General features: G+C 41.7%; 1 protein-coding gene across 1 annotated transcript in view; it reads left to right on the plus strand.

Moving 5' to 3' along the window:
• Nucleotides 1–2,685: 2,685 nt before the first annotated feature.
• The window catches only part of LOC109901764 (glutamate receptor ionotropic, kainate 3), a 112,378-nt gene continuing 91,348 nt past the window's right edge, over nucleotides 2,686–23,715 (plus strand). The window contains exon 1 of the mRNA XM_031786587.1: nucleotides 2,686–3,563. Within this exon, the coding sequence (XP_031642447.1) occupies nucleotides 3,449–3,563 (115 nt within the window). The 5' untranslated portion in view covers nucleotides 2,686–3,448. The remainder of the gene's footprint in view (nucleotides 3,564–23,715) is intronic.

A 23,715-nucleotide genomic window follows, 5' to 3' on the forward strand; every position in this document is an offset into this window, starting at 1 on the left:
GTTTCATCAGACCAGAGGACGTTTCTCCAAAAAGTACAATCTTTGTCCCCATGTGCAGTTGCAAACCGTAGTCTGGCTTTTTTATGCCGGTTTTGGAGCAGTGGCTTCTTCCTTGCTGAGCGGACTTTCAGGTTACTGTATGTCGATATAGGACTCATTTTACTTTGGAAAAATATACTTTTGTACCTTATTCCTCCAGTTTCTTCACAAGGTCCTTTGCTGTTGTTCTTGGATTGATTTGCACTTTTCACACCAAAGTACGTTCATCTCTAGGAGACAGAACGTGTCTCCTTCCTGAGCGGTATGACGACTGTGTGGTCCCATGGTGTTTATATTTACCTAATATTGTTTGTACATATGCATGTGGTACCTTCAGATGTTTGGAAATTGCTCCCAAGGATGAAGCAGACTTGTGGAGGTTTACAATTTTTTTTCTGAGGACTTGGCTGATTTCTTTTGATTTTCCAATGATGTCAAGCAAATAGGCACTGAGTTTGAAGGTAGGCCTTGAAATACATCCACAGGTACACCTCCAATTGACTCAAATTATGTCAATTAGCCTATCAGAAGATTCTAAAGCCATGACATCTTTTTATGGACATTTCCAAGCTGTTGAAAGCCACAGGAAACTTCTGACCCACTGGAATTGTTATACAGTTAATAAGTGAAATAAACAATTGTTGGAAAAATCATGTGTGTCATTGCACAAGGTAGATGTCCTAACCGACTTGCCAAAACTATAGTTTGTTAACAAGACATTTGCGGAGTGGTTGAAAAACGAGTTTGAATGACTTCCGACATCAACTGTACATCTTGTCAGGGGAGGAGTGCTGCGTGACTGGGTGATTGTGATTGCAGACCTGGGTTCATATATTTGAAGTCTTCCAAATACTTTGAGGGTTTGCTTTAGGGTGCCTGGAGTGCCAGGTGAGCGGGGTTTACTCTTTTGAGACTTTTATATTGGTTCCATTGCTCCAGGCAAGCTCAATCAAGCTCAGCTCAAATATTTGACATGATTTCAAAGAGTATTTGAACCCAGGTCTAATTATGCAATAGCTTGCGTGTGTCTCATAGCTTCACATAGCATCCCACCACATATTGGGTGATGACACACCTGTCTGACCATTGATCATTGTCATCGATCAGATTCATTGATCAGTCTGGGTGATGGTGAGCACTGCCACAAGGCTCTCTAAGAGGGCACCCCCAGACCCCCAGAATGTCTTGTTTGCTGAAGCGGTGTACATTTTGTATTTGAAATAGCAGCAGTCAATTAATCTTGATAATGTGAGAGCAGGGCCACATAACTCACATTGATAGTCCTTTTATTGTGCCAAGGGTCTGCTCCTCAAGACAAGAATATGCAGTGGCAGAGACAGTTATAGTTATTTTAGCTCGCATGCCCTACGATACAAGCAGCCCCCCCCCCCCCCCCATTCAAAATAGGAATATAAAACCAATGGGCCAAGCCATTCCCCCATCAGTGCATTCATAAGCTCATTAAGACTAGATCGCCATTTCGCCATCTTCAGACTGAGTATCTCCAACAGAATCTTTTAAATCCCTTTATATTTCAATATGTAAACCAAGTGCAGAGATAAGAGGTAGAGACTCAGTCTAGAGATACCAACATTTCACTCTCAGCCTTTCCTTCAATTAAAATATAAATTCAATTTCTAACAATGTGACAAGCAGATATAATTAATGTGCGTTTTCACTGGAATGTTTCATGGCAGTAAATAATACAGTATGTGTGTGTATCACCGCGTAGATTAATACACGTGTGATGTGACTTGATACTTCCACACAGTCTACTACTGTACCTACAGCAGAGAGGAAGTGGCGGAGAGAGGGGGCTGTGCACTGCAAGCGGTGGCACACTCTCTATGCGATCGCAATCATGTTTCACCCACCGTCTTGCGACGGACGGCTCCATATAAAGCATGACAAATTGGCAGACAGAAAGGCACTAAGCAGTTACGTGAGTTTAATGTGCTCATTGACGCAGACAGAGCTCTCCGAATAACCGTGATGATCAGTCTGCTTTGTCAGTGGCCCACGCCCCACTGCCAGAGTATTATCTCCCAACATGTAAATACACAATTCAACCCGTTCGTTCAATCGTTTCCTGCTACATTTGTTCGCAGGCTTTCTTTGTCTCTCAACATGTTGATTAGGCCTGAATGGAGTGAGGACATGGCTGCACTTTTTTACCATAGAGACAACTTTACATTTGAGCAGTCTATTCTTTCCAAATGACTCAGTGGGATGAGTAGACTATACACTGTTAGATTAAAAGGGGAAACTTTTGTAGTGTATTTCATTGCAATTGTTTAGGTAGAATTGGCAGAATATGCATTTGAAGCAATGACAAACAAGATATTTATACTGAACTTTTCAACAGTTTTTTAGGGAACATTAATCTAACCAAAAGTGCACCATCAACACATAGATGTAAAATAAGTAGAAATAAGTCATAATTGAACATTTAGTAATCTGGTGGTATAATCTCACGTGTCAAATGTTTCATGGACATATTGTGATTTATGCCTAATGATTCAAGTGCCTCTAGTGGCACTATTGAATAAGGCTGGTGGCGCTAGCTCCCACAACCCAAGCTTTGCTCAGTACCAAAAAACATCATCACCAGTGAATCTGTCCAACCACGCACAGGTTGCGAGTTGAACAAGCATTCCATTTTTAAAAAGCCATTCTGGTCGTGCACGGATATTTTGTTATTGATTTTTCTAAAACTTGAAGCGCAATAGGTTATTCCTTCACCACGCTATGAGAAAAACAGACAGCAACGACTACTGCATCATGAAGAAGCTTTTCTTAAACCTTTCGAGTAATTTTTTCTAGATGAACATTAATTACCATTTAGACAATATTCAGCATGATAATAACTACAATTTGGCTAAAGCTACATTTTTGACAAATGTTATATTTCAAATCAACACTGCTATTTTATATATTTGAAATATGTTATGAGCTTGCATGAATTCTGAAGAAACTTATTAAGAAACAGGTTTTCAAGGCTTCTTGTAGCTAACACCGGTCAGAGCATCGTTGGAGGCGACCAAAAGTACCGCAGGCGCAGTCCCCTTCCGCGTTTGTACGGGAATCCAGCCCGGTTGTTCTCGAGCCAGCAGACAAATAGCATCAACGGTAGGAGGGGAAGGGATACAGACTCGTGCAGGCTAATTGTAGCAGCCAGCATTCGCAGGTGTAACACTGATCCGCCTGTGTGTGTAACTGGGGTATAATCTTGACAAGCCGTTCAAAGCGTTGAGAGTGAAAAAACTGGGAGAATGTTGCACCAAGTATAATGAGAGCCCATTTGTCGCAGACACACAAACCCACATATGACTCCGTCGAATTCAAATTTGATGAGCAACACTGAAGCGACTTTGGAATTTTAAAAAGTGGATCACACGACTTTACAATCATGCGAAACACTTTGTTGTTTGCCCGGAGTTCGATTGTGGAATACTGGACATCGGCCATTCTATGTCTCTTTTGGATTCAGTACTCTTGTGGGATGCCTCATGTCATTCGAATAGGTAAGTGTCATTAATTGTCTATTTATCTGCAATATGGACCGGCTATAGGTAAAGAATAAGTTTCGTTCTTGGAGTGGAAATCCTATCTATTTAGCAAAGTGAGGGTCTCTATCTGTGCTTGTGCAGCATCTGTGGTTTTTGGAGTAACGGTCATTGCCCTTCATCTATAATATATGTATATATATATATATTACGCCCATTTCAAAGGTATGCCATCAGATGATTGTGTGCATCTAAAACAATATTGCAGAGACTATAGCACGCAATAGTTTATACGACAGTGATACATTGGATTAAATGCTGTGCCACTATTGTGACTTCATGTCAGGAGGCTTCGATTCAACCACATTGTATCCGATATGTGTATAAAAAAAAAGACCCCTACCCATTATTTTCAGATAGTCTATTATATGTTCATCATGTGGCAATCGATATTGTTGATGCGTTATAAATACACCCTACATCAACACACATGATTCGTCTTCATCTCACCTCTGTATTCATTTTTGAAGAAGGTTGACATGCTTACATTTTTTTGAAAAAGTAGATAAAGTTTGCATAGCAATACAATATGAATATGCACAACCCAAACATCTTATTGCACTTAAGAGAGGGCAAATAAGGAACAACAACAAATATTAAGTGTGCTGAGATGGCACAGGTGTCGCCTGCTTTGGACAGCCGCATGACGCGAAGGCCTATGGAGTGAAGGAAGTTTGTAAGCAACTCCTGCGTTGATCTCTAGTGCCTTTCTTTCCCAATCTTTCCCCCTTGCTTTACGGTTAATGTGATGATACAAGTGAGCACGTGATGCTGCCGCTGCCTTTTGGAATCACTCCAAGTAAAACAATGTGAGAATTCTCATTCTGAGCGCGGCGATACGATGAAGCGTTTTGTGCCGGGAGGAGAGAGGGACAGAATGAAGATCAATAGGTTTTTGTCCCAAGGCAAATCGCTTTTGACAAGTGGCTCGGTGCCATGCAGGACAATTACTCAAAATGGCATTAGTCGACATTAACGTAGCTACACAAGGCTCAATTTAAATGATAGGGCCCAGGACAAATGTGAATATTTCGTTTTAACAGATACCCTAACCAGTCATTATGTAAAATAGTGAACAAAAACGGGGAATATTCTATTTTGCCCAAATCCAGTCCATTTGTTTTTAAAGAAGAGGCAGGCCTATGTCTTACAGTAAAATATGTGTTATTACATAGTTATTAGGCTACACCATAGTCTAGTTTCTAACCTGTCAACAAATAACCATAACCAAATAACCAGTACACATTCTAAATAATCAAATATTTGGATAAGTAAATGTTGATTTCTGGTAGTTGAAATGAGTAGCCTATATATGTACATTTTCCTATATAAATTAATTGAAAAATATTGAGAGCAAGCCAAACCATGATGCCTCACTAGAAAACTATGCATTGTATTGAGTATTACAGATGTGGTTTGTCATCGTTTATTCTGGCTGGTCATGTCTTGATGATTGACTGCAGCATTGTGAACAGCTATGACATTGTTGTGGAGAGTTGTGATTTCTTAGATGCTGCGCAGAGTCTGCTGTCTTTTAGTGATGCAAATTGAAGAATTTGGTTAAAATAAAATAAAAATCTATTACCGCAGCACATTCAATGGAGTCTGAAAATAGCCTGTGACAAGTCTTGTAGTTGAAATGCCACAGCCTGAGACAAATTTACCTTGAAATGTGCTACAGCTGCATTATCGCAATTTTTTTGTGAATATCATTTTGATTTTTCTTCTAGTGCAGGTGCAGTTCTTTCTGTATCCGTGAGTTAGGCTTTTGACAAAAGGCAGATGAGAAGGATGTGCCAAGAAAATGTGCTGAATTTGAGTTGATGTCCTCATGAACAAAAACATACAAATGCAAGGCATAAAATGTGTCTACGTGAACATGTCAGAATGAGTACAGTGGGGCAAAAAAGTATTTAGTCAGCCACCAATTGTGCAAGTTCTCCCACTTAAAAAGATGAGAGAGGCCTGTAATTGTCATCATAGGTACACTTCAACTATGACAGACAAAATGAGAAAAGAAAATCCAGAAAATCACATTGTAGGATTTTTAATGAATTTATTTGCAAATTATGGTGGAAAATAAGTATTTGGTCACCTACAAACAAGCAAGATTTCTGGCTCTCACAGACCTGTAACTTCTTCTTTAAGAGGCTCCTCTGTCCTCCACTCATTACCTGTATTAATGGCACCTGTTTGAACTTGTTATCAGTATAAAAGACACCTGTCCACAACCTCAAACAGTCACACTCCAAACTCCACTATGGCCAGGACCAAAGAGCTGTCAAAGGACACCAGAAACAAAATTGTAGACCTGCACCAGGCTGGGAAGACAGAATCTGCAATAGGTAAGCAGCTTGGTTTGAAGAAATCAACTGTGTGAGCAATTATTAGGAAATGGGGCTCCACAGAAGATCTCAAAATGATCACAAGAACAGTGAGCAAAAATCCCAGAACCACACGGGGGGACCTAGTGAATGATCTGCAGAGATCTGGGACCAAAGTAACAAAGCCTACCATCAGCAAGGGCATTGAAGATGAAACGTGGCTGGGTCTTTCAGCATGACAATGATCCCAAACACACCGCCAGGGCAACGAAGGAGTGGCTTCGCAAGAAGCATTTCAAGGTCCTGGAGTGGCCTAGCCAGTCTCCAGATCTCAACCCCATAGAAAATCTTTGGAGGGAGTTGAAAGTCAGTGTTTCCCAGCAACAGCCCCAAAACATCACTGCTCTAGAGGAGATCTACATGGAGGAATGGGCCAAAATACCAGCAACAGTGTGTGAAAACCTTGTTAAGACTTACAGAAAACGTTTGACCTCTGTCATTGCCAACAAAGGGTATATAACAAAGTATTTAGATACACTTTTGTTATTGATCAAATACTTATTTTCCACCATAATTTGCAAATAAATAAATAAAAAATCCTACAATGTGATTTTCAGGATTTTTTTTCTTCTCAATTTGTCTGTCATAGTTGAAGTGTACCTATGATGAAAATTACAGGCCTCGTCTTTTTAAGTGGGAGAACTTGCACAATTGGTGGCTGACTAAATACTTTTTTTGCCCCACTGTGTGTGTGTGAGCTGGTTATGTCTACTGTACTTCTTAGGCATATTTTATACAGTAATAATATAGTGACATCTATGTCAATAACACTGTCTCTGTAAACCTTAATATTTAAGTTAATTTCTGAGTGCCTTTTAATGGGTTTGTATGTCTGTCTGCACGTAATCTACTGTATGTTTTGTCTATTGGCATCATCGCATGCTCATGTATGAAACATGTTATACCCTAGACTATCTGTGTGTAAGGGGTGTCAATTGGCAGTCACCATAACCTAGCTCAACATCAACAATTAAAAATAGGCTACTAAAATCATTCCAACCCTTAAAAGCCAAATGCAGTTTAGTGATATTAGCGGGTTGACTTTAGGACCATGTGGTAGCCTGGCTGGCTAGAGTTATGGAGAGCGCATCGATGCAGCTGCAGGGAACAGCGCCTAAAGATGGCTGTAGTAGATGGCTTTGGCTAGGTAACTGCTGTTTGACTTGACATGAAACTTAACTAGAGTTTTAATCCCGGTGCGTAGCAGTGAATTCTTGTATAGCTCGTTTGTGGAGTGTTAAGTCCCCTATTGACTGAGGTGAGTGACACTACAGCAACACGGTGATAATGGCTGGAGTCAATTTAGCTTGCCATACCCTAGGTTTAGTTGAAACGACTCCGCTGTGTGCATGTGCATTATGTGTGAAGTTAAGAGAGTGTATCCGTGGGTATGTGTGTGAATGTGTGTTGTGCTTGTGTACGAGTATACTTTTCACACACTCAAACTCCAGGTCAAAGCCATTTATCAACAGACCACCAGAGGGCCCTGTTGTAGTTCATGGTCACCGGCCAGCGTGGGAACAATACGTTACAATACCAAACAAGCAAGCAACATTCACTGGAAGTGGGTGGTGGTGGCGGGCCAGTGGCGTGGGGTGTTCTGTCTGTGCAGTGTCTGCTCTTCGTTAGGAAGCCTAAGCAGTTCTCTCCAAGTACACCATCTGTGTAATGGTGGGCATCCAAGGTGGAGTTGTTTCCATTGATTTGAGTGTTTTTACAGTGCATAGCTCCATACTGAGGGCCAGATGGTCAATCGCGCTCCTTCTGCAGGCCTGTAAACGTCTGAGGGAAGAAAAGAGAGAAGACTCTTTCTACTATATCTAGGCCTATTTTATTCCTCCTAACCTTCAGCGTCCTCCCTCTTCTCTTCTTTTTCTTGTATTTACCCTGCTAAACAACTAGTGTTCATACCATCATTTCTATGGTACATAGATAATGTATAGGATAGAGTAATTTTAGTATATTTTTTTGCTAGGCTACCCTGGTTGACAATGAGGTCTGGTTTTAGCTTGTAATCAGTGAAGCTCAGACACCGATTGATTGTGTCTACCGGTGCTCATGATTCAATTGTTTCTCTCAGTCATACGTGGAAACAAGGACCATGTTAAATGGTGCAACACTGTACAATAGTCATGAATTCAGGCATTTGCTTGTGCTTTGTCAGAGACCAGACCAACGGCCTAATCTCTGTTTCTCTATAGCATGCCATTGAGAAAATACTAAACAAAGCGAGACATGATCTCTTTCAAGGACAGTCTCGTAAAAAGAAGCATTCTTGCGTTCTAACTACCCGCTATTCAAAGCAGAGGTCGACCGATTATGATTTTTCAACGCCGATATCGATACCTATTATTGGAGGACCTACAATTAAGGTTTTTAAATTTTTATTTTTTACATGTATTTGTAATAATGACAATTACAACAATACTGAATGAACACTTATTTTAACTTAATATAATACATCAATAAAATCAATTTAGCCTCAAATAAATAATGAAGCATGTTCAATTTGGTTTAAATAATGCAAAAGTAAAAGTGCAATATGTGCCATGTAAGAAAGCTAACGTTTAAGTTCCTTGCTCAGAACATGAAAGCTGGTGGTTCCTTTTAAATTGAGTCTGATATGTGATGAATCCAATTCGTACAATATGTTGTTGTGCTTAAGATCCCGGACTTCGTCTTTAAGTTATGCCAACTTCAATGGACGCCAATGGTTATGTAACAAATTCAGCCAACCACTGAGCTTTGAGTATACTTAATTTGTCATGAAGTAGGCTATAGCGCCCATTTTAGAATGTAAAATGACAAGTTTAGAGGGAAGTTACTGAAAGCTAAGTGATGCAATGCAACTATATAAATACCTGAACAGTAGGTAAAGAGACATTCATTTTTCAACAGCTTAGAACAATGGCAATGATTTTATATATAATGGATGGCTCACTCTCATGCCTCACAGTCATAGAGCAACCAATGCTTATGCTGAGAAGCAATGAAATTACAAACCAGCCCACAAACCATTTAATAGATACTTATAGTTATGCTTATTTCATTTTAGTTGTAGGTAGAAGATTAATTAAACTAATTTATAGTCTCTTGTCTCTTTTTATTTCTGAATGCTGCTTTTAAGTGCCAGACAGGGATGTATTGAATATTCAATTACTTTATCTACTGTACCTAATACTTCATCATGGCCAGTCAATCAATCTTCCTCATGATATGACATCACTTTAATTTATTTTGCTCCCTTTTGCCCTTCCTCAAACAGCCGATGTCTGCGTTTTCATTTTGTCTCCCCAAATGTAATTTATGCTTTGGGGAAAACACTACCTAAATACATTTTGTGTGTGAAATAACAGTCGAGAAGTCTCTATGTATTTCCTGCTGTATGCATTGTGACTGTTCCAAAGCCACACTTCTGTGAGGAGAATTAGAGCTGCTGATCGGTTGAAATTCTCCAAACACGACGAGTCACTTCAGAGGCTGGTATTTATCCCTTCCAACCAGAAAATGTTCTTCACGTGATTAGCTTCTCCAGAATGCAGGCGAGAAGGAGAGCACTCTCCGTTCACTCACTATCTCTCACATACACACACTTGCCTAGATCCTCCTCACCGGGGTTCATGCAAACTTCTAATTTTAAATGACTCGCAAATATTTCCAGAGGTTGGGAAAAAGGCCGTTGTGTGCAATCAGAATCCCGACAACAGAAAGAAGAGAGAAAGATAGAGAAATAGTGGTGAACAGGGTTCAATTCTCGGGCTGACTCTTTTCTCTGTATACAGTGGGTCAAAAAAGTATTTAGTCAGCCACCAATTGTGCAAGTTCTCCCACTTAAAAAGATGAGGCCTGTAATTTTCATCATAGGTACACTTCAACTATGATAGGCAAAATGAGGAAAAAAATCCAGAAAATCACATTGTAGGATTTTTAATGAATTTATTTGCAAAATAAGTATTTGGTCAATAACAAAAGTTTATCTCAATACTTTGTTATATACCCTTTGTTGGCAATGACAGAGGTCAAACGTTTTCTGTAAGTCTTCACAAGGTTTTAACACACTGTTGCTGGTATTTTGGCCCATTCCTCCATGCAGATCTCCTCTAGAGCAGTGATGTTTTGGGGCTGTTGCTGGGCAACACGGACTTTCAACTCCCTCCAAAGATTTTCTATGGGGTAGAGATCTGGAGACTGGCTAGGCCACTCCAGGACCTTGAAATGCTTCTTACGAAGTCACTCCTTCGTTGCCCGCACGGTGTGTTTGTGATCATTGTCATGCGGAAAGACCCAGCCACGTTTCATCTTCAAGGTTTTCACTCAAAATCTCACGATACAAGGCCCCATTCATTCTTTCCTTGACCAGGACCAGTCGTCCTGGTCCCTTTGCAGAAAAACAGCCCCAAAGCATGATGTTTCCACCCCCATGCGTCACAGTAGGTATGGTGTTCTTTGGATGCAACTCAGCATTCTTCTACACCTGCATTGCTTGCTGTTTGGGGTTTTAGGCTGGGTTTCTGTACAGCACTTTGAGATATCAGCTGATGTACGAAGGGCTATATAAATACATTTGATTTGATTTGATTTGTTCTCCAAACACGACGAGTTGAGTTTTTACCAAAAAGTTATATTTTGGTTTCATCTGACCATATGACATTCTCCCAATCTTCTTCTGGATCATACAAATGCTCTCTAGCAAACTTCAGACGGGCCTGGACATGTACTGGCTTAAGCAAGGGGACACGTCTGGCACTGCAGGATTTGAGTCCCTGGCGGCGTAGTGTGTTACTGATGGTAGGCTTTGTTACTTTGGTCCCAGCTCTCTGCAGGTCATTCACTAGGTCCCCCCGTGTGGTTCTGGGATTTTTGCTCACTGTTCTTGTGATCATTTTGACCCCCATGGGGTGAGATCTTGCGTGGAGCCCCAGATCGAGGGAGATTATCAGTGGTCTTGTAAGTCTTCCATTTCCTAATAATTGCTCCCACAGTTGATTTCTTCAAACCAAGCTGCTTACCTATTGCAGATTCAGTCTTCCCAGCCTGGTGCAGGTCTACAATTTTGTTTCTGGTGTCCTTTGACAGCTCTTTGGTCTTGGCCATAGTGGAGTTTGGAGTGTGACTGTTTGAGGTTGTGGACAGGTGTCTTTTATACTGATAACAAGTTCAAACAGGTGCCATTAATACAGGTAACGAGTGGAGGACAGAGGAGCCTCTTAAAGAAGAAGTTACAGGTCTGTAAGAGCCAGAAATCTTTCTTGTTTGTAGGTGACCAAATACTTATTTTCCACCAAATTAGCAAATCAATTAATTAAAAATCCTACAATGTGATTTTCTGGATTTTTCCCCCTCATTTTGTCTGTCATAGTTGAAGTGTACCTATGATGAAAATTACAGGCCTCTCATCTGTTTAAGTGGGAGAACTTGCACAATTAGTGGCTGACTAAGTACTTTTTTGCCCCACTGTATATCAACGATGTCGCTCTTGCTGCGGGTGATTCCCTGATCCACTTCTATGCAGACGACACCATTCTGTATAAATCTGGCCCTTCTTTGGACACTGTGTTAACTAACCTCCAAACGAGCTTCAATGCCATACAACACTCTTTCCGTGGCCTCCAACTGCTCTTAAACACTAGCAAAACCAAATGCATGCTTTTCAACCGTTCGCTGCCCTCACCCCCCCGCCCGAATAGCATCACTACTCTGGACGGTTCTGACCTAGAATACGTGGACAACTACAAATACCTAGGTGCCTGGCTAGACTGTAAACTCTCCTTCCAGACTCATATCAAACATCTCCAATCCAAAATCAAATCTAGAATCGGCTTTCTATTTCGCAACAAAGCCTCCTTCACTCACGGCGCCAAACTTACCCTAGTAAAACTGACTATCCTACCGATCCTCGACTTCAGCGATGTCATCTACAAAATAGCTTCCAATACTCTACTCAGCAAATTAGATGCAGTCTATCACAGTATTGTTACCAAAGCGCCTTATACCACCCACCACTGCGACCTGTATGCTCTAGTCGGCTGGCCTTCGCTACATATTCGTCGCCAGATCCACTGGCTCCAGGTCATCTACAAGTCTATGCTAGGTAAAGCTCCGCCATATCTCAGCTCACTGGTCACGATAACAACACCCACCCGTAGCACGTGCACAAAGCCAACACCTCCTTTGGCCGCCTTTCCTTAAAGTTCTCTGCTGCCAGTGACTGGAATGAATTGCAAAAATCGCTGGAGACTTATATTTCCTCACTAACTTTAAACATCAGCTATCTGAGCAGCTAACTGATTGCTGCAGCTGTACATAGTCCATCTGTAAATAGCCCACCCAATCTAGCTACCTCATCCCCATATTGTTTTTATTTACTTTGCTGCTCTTTTGCACACCAGTATCACTACTTACACACCATCATCTGTTCATCTATTACTCTAGTGTTAATCTGCTACTATGGCCTATTTATTGCCATACCTCCTCATGCCATTTGCACACACTGTATATAGACTTTCTTTTTTTTCCTATTGTGTTGACGGTACACTTGTTTATTCCATGTAACTCTGTGTTGTTTCTGTCGCACTGCTTTGCTTTATCTTGGCCAGGTCGCAGTTGTAAATGAGAACTTGTTCTCAACCAGCTTCCCTGGTTAAATAAAGGTGAAATAAAAAATAATAATAAAAGACAAAGAAAGGCAACAGCAAGAGGTGAACAACACATCAACAGTTGTGTGAAATTAAGATGGCCATCAATTGCCAGAGTGGAAAACAACTATTTAATTTAATCTGTCCCTAGACAGAAGAGGCGGCGGCAAGCAGGGAGAATCCTCTTGGCAGAGTGCTAGGCTAGCAGCCTGGGAGTTGTTGCGGTGCATACGAACAAAGACGGGGAGAGGTCACAGTACAATTGTATCCAGCGAGAGTGGGCTCCTTTAATGTGTGTGATGCAGTGGTCTCTGTTAGCGACGCAGAGACAGATACGGAGATTGAAAGGGAAGGATACAACAGTTATTCTACCTGTCAAAAACACACTTCACTCGCCCACACAGGCACAATATACACAACGTCTTCACTTAATAACTCATGCCAGAGGGTCTCTCTCTCTCTCTCTCTCTCTCTCTCTCTCTCTCTCTCTCTCTCTCTCTCTCTCTCTCTCTCTCTCTCTCTCTCTCTCTCTCTCTCTCTCTCTCTCTCTCTCTCTCTCTCTCTCTCTCTCTCTCTCTCTCTCTCTCTCTCTCTCTCTCTCTCTCTCTCTCTCTCTCTCTCTCTCTCTCTCTCTCTCTCTCTCTCTCTCTCTCTCTCTCTCTCTCTATCTATATATATATATATATATATATATATATATATCTATATATATATATATATCTATATATATATATATATATATATATATATATATATATATATATACACACATAAACGCACACTCACAAAAACCCCATCCACAAACACACTCCAGAACATATGTCTGGTCTCACAGGGGCTCTTGTACACAATCCAATTCCATTCACTGTCAGCACACTTGCGGCCCGTCATTAGCTTGAATATAGCTGATGAGAAACGGCAGATGTTCATATTGTTCAGGAGAGGGCCCTGTCTCAGAATGTGTTCTTTCCAATCCTCCGCTGTCATCAGAACACACTGTTTCTGCTCCATAGGAGACACAATGTTACCCTACAAACAAGCAAACACTCCAGGCAATATACTGAAATATAAGGCTACTGTTAGGAACTTTCATATTCATGTGTTACGTGTTATGAATCCAGAAATATGTCAGCGTAAGTGACATATAAGTAATATTAGTGTCACTATTTTGACATAATCTAATGAAATTCTAATGAAAGACCATAATAGGATAGGTTTAATATAAGGCCTTATGAAAACGTTGACACAACGGGAAACACCATGGTGATGCTATACTTAGCAACAAACGTTGTCTCAAGAAAGAGTACACCTGCCGTTTACATTAGTAGAGCTGTTGCATTATGCATGCTAGGTAATGATTATTAAAACCAAAATCCATTGGGGATTAATGTAACGGATATCCCTAACAGTAAGGTAACCCTATGACACAGTAGTGCCTTTTAGCTACACAGCTAGCCTAGCTGTGTTCCCACACCAGATGGTGTTTTCATATCATACTACAAAGTGTGCGCTCCACAGTGAAAGATCTGCGGCAAGCATTTGCTTCTGATAACTATTCCAATAAATAATATTGAGCAACCCCCACATCAATGCGTCCGTCTAGTTCTGAAGAAATTAGCCAAAAACTTGAGTTGGGCAGGAGTTTTATTGAGTAGAGTTTCAGTATTTACTGTTGATGTTTTTCTAGATTACTCTTACATATTCGGTGTGAAGTATTGAGGTAATGTATGGAATTGAACATAACCAAAAACAGCTTGCACGCATGATAAAGTCAGTTATCCGTCTCCCTGTCTCTCCCCAGCAGCCTCCTGGGACTAAATGTCATTATAGCAGCCGGAAGTGTGCTTTCCTGGATTTGTCAGCCATTTTATTTTGTGGGTCATGGTGCTCTATAGCATGGTTAATTGGAACCGATCCTGTTGGTGGAAAATGTGTCCCCACACCTCTCTGATTCAGAGGGGTTGAGTTAAATGCATTCAGTTGTGCAACTGACTAGGTATCCTCTTTCCATTCCCATCCCACACATGCATACACACACAAACACACACACACCGTTATGGTCTCCCATCCATTATTTTTCCCTCCACACTGGAGGGAGAGGGACGGGGAGAGAGAGAGAGCAGACGCAGCTTGGGAGACTCTTATTTAGTTTGTTAATTAGCTTGAACCTTTTGGTCCCAATTTTAAAACCTGCCACGTTGCTATGCTCGCTTCTTTTGTGCATTGCCCCAAGCAAGATAAAAACAGAGCCTTTATTGCGTCGCCTTTCAAATAGCATGGCATTCAACGGAGCAGTTTCCTCCGCCTTCTCTATAAAAATACAGCCTTATCTGTCCACGGACTGTGTATACTGGTGTAACTACTCAGCTCTAAGACACCCCTTGTTACACAGGCATTACAATAGCGAGACCTTTTCTCCTCCTCTTTATAGTAATCGGGATTTGACACCGAAGGTATCAGTGGGCGGCACAGGGTTTAAATCCTATTTAGCTGGGACTTAGTACAATGTACAGGGCGTGGTATGATTTCAGTCTGCCCTTTTAATCAGGCACCTTATTGTTATGGGTGCGCTGCAAATGTCATGTCTGGTCGTGTGAATCCTTCCCTGCATTGTGTGTGAGGTTTCATGGCGGGGGGGGACAAGCCTCCCTGGGCCAAACCATTGCAGAGAGATACCTCTCGAGCTTCCGCTTTTACTGCACTCGCTCACTCCCACCATTGACTGATAGCTTGGAGGTTGGAAGCCACTGTCAATTTAGTTAACACAGTGAAAGCACCTGAAGATCCCTCTCTGGCCTCTGTGTGCTATATAAGACAACCTGGGTATCCTCCTCCATCTAAAGGAATGTTTAACCGTCTACTGTACCCGGGGTGCACTATGGTTAACCACAGAGTATATGCTATGAATCACTTAAGGCCTGCCCTTCTGCATGTACCCAGACGAAGATAGATGGGACTTGAGATGGAGATTATCATTGATGGGGAGGCACGGGAGAGGAATTGAATGGGGGAGTGGAGGTTAGTGGACGACTTGGGATTGTCGCTGCAGATCAGCTAAGCTATTAGCGATGCATGCATGAATCATAGCATTGGCACAAGGGCATTCCATCCAACGTTCAGAACAGTACCCTTCCCTCAGGTCACCACTACAGAAGTGAGCGAGAATCTTAGAAGGCCTGGGATGGCTGTCATAGTAATAGCAGTTTATGTTGTCAGCAAGGGGCCTGCCAATCTGCGACATGATTGGATGACGCCTGACCTTTTATTTTTTTATCAAGAATGAAGTGTTTGATTCGTCCTCGGTCTAATCAGCACGCGTATTCTCCAAAATCAATTCTCTATCAAAGAGAGTTAATGAGTAGTTTCGCCGCAGTGTTTTTCTCAAATGTATATTTTTTCACTCTCAACTTTCCCCTCAGTATTTTTATAAGATTGATTTGTTCATGGCAGGTAGGCTAGTGGTTAGAGCATGGGGCCATTAACCAAAAGTTTGCTGGATCAAATCCCTGATCTGACAAGGTAAAAAGAATCTGTCGTTCTGCCCCTGAATAAGGCATTTAACTCACTGTTCCCCGGTAGGCCGTCATTGTAAATAATAATTTGTTCTTAACTGACTTGCCTAGTTAAATAAAGGTCAAATAAAACATGTAACGGTTTCCAGTTACTCATAGTAGCACTCGGTTTGGTTCCACGGTGTTATAGTTCTGTTCTAACTTGCCAGTCTTTTTTGGTTAACCACTGTCTTCTTTGTCATGACATGGGTTTTGACTCCACAATTGGGTGCAATAACACTGTTTATGAACCATCTGTGTATAATGCATTTTAGTGTTCATATCATGGCTCAGTCTATATACAGTACGAAGGTTATACATGATTTCATAATGCACCGCTTACTGGAGGCTTATAGACATTGGTACTAAAATCTGTCACTGTTCATTTAATCACGGGTAGTGTGGTTTGCATATTGCTCGAAGATGTGATGAAAATGAATAGTGAATCGCTGGCTACAAGTCCAGCAGAGCAGGAGTCAGTCAAGCGTAGAAAATTCAATCTCACGAACAACAGCCCTTAACCTTTAAACTTCAACCTGATATGACAGTACACACAATATACAGAGAGTGAGAAATCTGATCTATATTCTGCACAAAAAAAAGAGCAATTTTGAAACTGGTTAATTAGGTGCATGACATCAAGGGTAAACTTGAGATTATACAATTTGCATGAGGAACAATAGTCTTTCATCAGTGACTATTATTTGCTTAGATGAGTCAGCGGAAGGATGTCACAACAATCACATGTAAATGTAAGGAGACATCTGCAACGTATGAATTACTCTGACGTCGGAAATTAAACAATGTTTGTCATATTTGTCCATGCTAATCATTTTAGATCTAAGGAATTATTATTCTGTGTATTTTTGTTATACAGTATGTATATGATTTGGGCCTAGCAGAATATTCTATAACTGGACAGAGATGTTGGCATGGCAATGTTCTCATTGTTTGTATTTCTTCTGTGTACTTCGTGATATATATATATATATTCCCTTAAGTTAAACATGCATTGTAAATGTTTATCAGCACAGCATTATGACAGCATTTTCTAAACTGCAGAGGGGGATCTTGCTCATATTTTGTAGGTTTCCTATACCATTACCTTTTCATATTATCTTTAAGATTGTAGTCTTCATATGCGTATGGAATCCTTTCATACAATCATCCCTTCTGCCATCCTGATACCATCTAAAACATGACGTCAGCCAGGGATAGCAAATGTGCAGTGAGCTCATTACACTGGAAATAGGGGAAATATGGGGAAATGTCAAAGGCACTGCTGAGTCATTCTGCTAAGGCCCAAGAACACTGAGGTGAGAGGTGCATCAGTGACCTCTACGATTGGAAATAAACACAGGAAATAGAAGCTTAACAGCCTCCCTCTACGACAATGTGATGTCTAGACGGTAAAATATATTACGGAAACATACAGGAGCATTGCAGCTTAGAAACAGCAATACCCTGGATGTCTAAAGTGATCTATTCTAAATGTCAGACATTAGGGTTGAGGAGAGGGTAAGGCTGCCTTTGGTGGTAATACAGAAAACCCTCAGATTTTTCATGGGATTGGTATTGTTCCTCACCCTTACATCCTGGATACATGTGAACATTCACATATAGTCCCAACATGGTGTCATTATATATGTCAAAATAGTGAAATGTAACATTAGTTGTGTCACTTCTGTTCACATATCACAAATTATTTGGATTTCATTCAACCAAATTATACTTGTACCTACTATAGATTGTATGGCATTTTGCAAAGTACAGTATCTCCTATGAGAACAAGAGACCCTCAACATTACCAGTCTGATTGTTGTACAGTGATATATGACCAACAGAGAAAGGCCACACTTAAAATGATTGGCATGCAGGGGGCGTCCCAGAATGAATGCTTGTTTAATGCCCTGCACTTGCTCTCGCTGCACTGTCCACGTATGGATCGCCTGTCTGTCTCAAAGAGTAATTACTTTAAATGTGCACAGGCCCATTCCTGAAGGGAGACCTAGGCATTCTGTGGAGCGCAACCTGCAACGTAAGTCATGTTTGAATACTTTTCAAATGAATCCTTCCTTCTTCCCTTCATTGGGTTTGTTTAGAGGAACACAATAATGCGATTATTGCGATAAATAATGGCCTACCCAGCAATTTTATACATGACCCTAAGCATGATAACTACCTGTGGAAGCACCTGATTTCAATACACTGTATCATTTACTCAAGTGTTTCCATTATTTTGGCCGTTACCTGGATTTCTATGATGCATACTTAGAGTTTTTTCGAACTCTCTTCACTCACGCAAAAGAGGGAGGCTTGAACTGCTGGTGTAGGACATGCACAGATCCAATACACCACTGGAACTCCAATTAAGGTGTTTACATGCCCTAATCATTTGAAAGATTGCTCAGATATCCGGTTTTAATCAGCGGTGTGCTTACTTCGATTATGACCTTTACGCCAATTAAGATAAGCAGAGTAAAGTGTTTAGATTACTAATGCCGTACTTGGACTACAGCCATCAAATTATTAGTGTGCATGTAAACGTACTCGTTGAAGTAATCACTGATCTGACAAGGATTGATAGGTAAAAGTAAGGGTTAGACAACACAGCTTCCAACAATCCACGTTATGTCAAATTTGTTATTACTTCAAGGAAAGTAGGAAGGAAGTATGCATTTTTTAGGTAATTGAACAGGGCAGTAATGATAAAGTAACTGGAAATATACGTATTAGGCTGTACATTATACGCTATGTATAGAATTCATTGATTGATCCAAAGTTTGAATCATGTATGCATCACAATTGCCCATTGTTAGACTTGGATAGTCGGTTTTGCTCACACCAAAATCACTGATTGAACCACATGAGATCGTAAGGGTGATTGAAAAAGCTTTATTCCTATTCGGGGCACTCTTGGAGGCAAGGGTACAATCAGTGGGGCTTTGTGAGCCTCTGTCTGCAGCCGTTAATGACGGCACGAGCTGAGCAGAGAGATCAGAGCGTGCATGTTCTCCGTCAATAGACAGAGCAAGCACTTTGGAGATAACAGAGCCAGCACAGTGTACACTGTGTGTGTGTGTGTGTGTGTGTGTGTGTGTGTGTGTGTGTGTGTGTGTGTGTGTGTGTGTGTGTGTGTGTGTGAGAGAGAGAGAGAGAGAGACTGTGTGTTCCGAATGGTGCCTATTAGAGCGGGGAGCTGCTCCAGCCACTGTCAAACTTTAAAAGAGAGGACCAGAGAAGATATTACCTGCAATGATGGGCTTTTGCTGACTAACGCTTCAGTGTTCACCTGTAAAGACTGGGCTTTATCAGACTGTCAGGATGTTAGACCTTTGCTCATTTATTAATACATTTTTGCCTTTGTTTCATCTTAGACATGAAGATGATAGGAAAGGGCTCCTCCCTCTTAACAACCTCCTCCCTCCTCTCCTCCCTCATTTTCTTCTTTGAGCGGTGAAACAACCGCTCATTTAAACTCTTGTTCCTTTAGGAGGAAAAGATAAGCTTTTGTTTGGGGTTTCATTCAAATAAAGGTATAGTAATAAATTCACTCTCGATTCCAATTCCTGTCTAACTGGAGATGCAATCCTGTTCAGCATGTGCTCATTGTTGTAATCCCGGCATGGGGACAATGGCCTTTCCCTTCCCCTATCCTGCCCTTTTACAAATACCCCATCTTCCTCCTCTCACTGGATTATCGTCCATACATTTACATTTTTCAGACCAATTACAGGGTCTTACACGCTGACGTTTGTGAGGGAATTGATGACCATTCAATCATTTCCCATGTTTCCAATCGTCTTATGCACATTTGAGGGTTGAAATAACCTCAATGGAGCACTCAGTCAATACTATGTCCAGTGCATGGGCCTGAATGTGATCTGACAGCATTGTGTTTTGCAAATCATTGGGATCATAGGGACAATTCCAGACAACTTTGACACCAACAGCGGCACACACTTTTTCTGCCAAATAATCTCTACCTTTCTGTCATATTCAACCCCATGAACGGTTATTTTACTTGCCATTTTCAGATTTTCCCATCCCTTGAATTCCCCCCTCCCTTCCTTCCCATGGCTTGCCAGTCATCTGTACACCTTGATTTGTACGAATTGATGGAGGTAAGAAAAAACTGCACATGGAAATGGGCTGGTGATTGCCTCCCTGGGTGGTGATGGATGGTTTGAGAGGAGGGTTTGAGAGATCTCCCCGCAGACGTAGCACCTCCATGGGGGTTGATGAGCTATGGAGCAGGGTGCCACGCTGGCTGAACAGCCCCGCTCAGCCTTACTCAGCCCTGTCAGGGACCAATTGATTGCAGGGTGCTTCAGAAATCAGCCCGCCACTCTGCCTCGTGGTTCAGGGCTAACATGCCATCAGGTGGGACAATGCACAGTGCATTACTTTTCCATTTGCCGGTGAATATGCACATTTGAAAATGTTTCACGTACTTCAACTTGGGATGGTGTTGGAGGGATGGCCAGTCAGCCTGTCTGGAGGATCTAACCATTGTGTGGTTGGGTCCAAACTGCATGGGAGGATACTGTCAGGGTGTTATATATTGTCCCTATAAATGTCCAAATGTATCCCTCCTCTGTGGTTAGTAGTCCTCCTTCTGAAGCTTGAAAGACACATTACAGAGACACGCTAAAGGCTGAGAGTTTTGGTGTCAGCGGATGAAATCTCTCAGAGAGAGATAAGCTGTTATGTAACACAGTGTATTATTGTGCGAACAGAGAGCAGGGATGAATTAGTTGTTCTCCGTTGGGTGTCTGAGCTTCAGCAATGGATGTTAAAGAGGGTGGCTTCTCTCACTGTCACCAGTGCCGCCAGCTGAAAATGGGACTCATGTAATGACTTGAGCACGGCAGTTCTAATAGAATATCTATAATGGCATTCATAAAATTTTTGTCATGAGACATTAAAAATGATTCTGAAATGAGCGTTCCAGCTCAGGTTATTGGTTCGTATGTCGCTCATTTATATCAACTATTGGAGGACTGCAATTTATTTAATCGCAGACTATTAATTCAGACTTCGGATTCGTCCTCGCCAATCTTTTATGACCGTTGCAATTTGTTTCATTGGCTGTGGGTGTTAGTCACAAAACTACTGGAGATCTACCCACTTCATACCATTTCAACGGTTCATCCGAGGACAAACCCAACACATTTGAATGTGGGTATAACTGTACCGAAGTGTGTTCTAGACTAGCCCAAATCATATGTATTCCATAACACTGAGTCCAGTAACACATGTAGGCTACACACGGTGCATGTACAGACTGCTGTACATGCTGTCGAACAAACAAACACCCAAGCACAGTCGCTACCTGGCAAACCGTCTCTGCCCTCCTGTTGTCCATCCTTCTGCCTCAAGTCAAGGGCCCAGCAGGCTCGCCTTGGCCACACATGCATGTCCAGGCTTGTCCACTCACCAGGTAGCTGGGACAACCTCCAGTCACTCAATCCAGCAGCTGCTTTCACTCAACCAGGAAAGGAACACACAAGATGACACCATGCTACTGTGTCTCTTAAAGGGTTTTTCGTAATCCAAAACACTGTCAATAAAACATGACTTTGTCCATCCAAGCAGAAATTATTATTTTTAATGTCTGTTCTGATGTTCCTCTGTCTAGACCTGTGTAGTGGTATTTGGACTGCAAAAAAATATGACAAAATCACTGTGACCCTCTTGATGTGTGCAATTGCATTTAGCTGGCTGCTAGCTTATATCCCATTTTCGAAGAGAAGTGGGGGACTGTGACCACAGGGCTCATTCATGTCCAGTTGGAAATATGTATCTTTTTTCAGAGATATTTTGGATAAAATCACTCCCCCCGAACCCCATGTTTGTTGCTAACCACATTCTATATTTCCTTTTGCTTCTTTCAAGGGGACATTCATGTTTTCCAGGTGATTTGCTTGGATGCCAGTCTCTCTCACACCTCCAGCTACACCACTGTATAATATTCTATATCTAGCTATGTTGTTCCGCCGCCATTAAAATGTCAGTCAGTTTAAGCCATTCCCAACACCGAGCTCCTACTATATGTTTACCAGACATTTCGGAGTAACCCTACTCTTTTCTCAGTGCTCCTTTGACAAAGATTATAGTGTCACATCACTTGAATAGTATAGGTTTCACTGTCTCCCCTGTGCCGGTAATAGACTTGTGGTCTATTGCGGTAGAATAGTATTGGAAAATAAATCCACAATCATATTCTGCACCTCATTTGCATAAGAAGTGGAAGGCTGTCGCAGACGAGTGTCTTGTAGTAACATTACACATTTGTTCAGCAAAGAATGTTCGTCAAAGACGGGGAAGCTTGAGAGAAAATATTGGCTTTGTCAAGGGCCCCTGAAGAGTGTTGTAATCAGAGGAAATAACATGCTAGCTAATGCTACTGCAGCATGCGGGTGTGTATGTGAATGTGTGTGTGTGTGAGTACCATGCTTTTTCGGAAGATAAGCTAGGGACTTTGAATACCAGTAATTCATTTGTTCCCGCATTGGGTATAGATATGGTGGAGGGGGGCGGTGATGCCTGTGGTGGCATGTCTCTCCCTCTCTTCTTCCCCCAGACACTCACATGCTCTCTCTCTCCCCCACCCCCTCTCTCTCCCCCCCCACACGCACATGCCCTCGTTCTCTCTCTCCCTCTTTCTCTCCCCCAACACCCACATACCTGTACATGCCCTCTCTCTCTCTGTCCTTCTCTCCCTGACACACGTGCACTCTTTTCCTCTCCCCACACACCCTCTCTCTCTCCCCTCTATCGCTCTCTCGTGCCCTGTTTGCCAGGATGTGTGTTTTTAACTCAAAGGTTGTGAGAGATAAGGGGACATAGCCTACCCTTGATATGGCCAGTCAGCCAAACTAAACTCAGCCTCTCAAAGTGTCACGCTCTCTGTAGTGCTGACCAGAGGCGTAAAAAAAATCTGAAAAATCTGCAGGCACACACACACATGAAACAGATCAGGGTGTGACAGTATCAGCCTCTGACCTACGGAGGGAAAATAGTCCGACGAGACAGGCCTTCACAACGTTTTGACATGAACAGCATACATATTATTATGAAATGACACGTGACACATGACCTTCTATGTTATACCTCTTATAAGCCCCACGCCATCTTATGTTCTGAGCCTTATGTTTGTCATGTGAACTACAGTATGTGACAGAGGCAACAGCAAGCAGCTCTCCACTGCAATTCAAATGTTGTTTTCTACTCTGTTTATGACATACACTTCCCTCCGCACACTCCTGATAGCGCCTCCCTGCAGGACACAGTTACAGTAGAGAGAACCATTCAAAGGCAAGGCATATAATTCAGTTGACAAGTAGTTCTTGCTATGTGCCTGCGAGCATGCATAAGAACACTGGTTATGTCATAGCCTGCATTTTTATATGAGGGACCTCCTTAGTCCATTTTAAGCCACATGGAAGTCAGCAGAGTGGCTGTCGACCTGTGCACATCGTTTTCACCCCAAATGGAAGCCTATTCCTTGAGTAGTGCACTACTTTTGACCAGGGTT

This window comes from Oncorhynchus kisutch, linkage group LG13 (genome assembly GCF_002021735.2).
Source record: "Oncorhynchus kisutch isolate 150728-3 linkage group LG13, Okis_V2, whole genome shotgun sequence".
In the NCBI taxonomy this organism is placed as follows: Eukaryota; Metazoa; Chordata; class Actinopteri; order Salmoniformes; family Salmonidae; genus Oncorhynchus; species Oncorhynchus kisutch.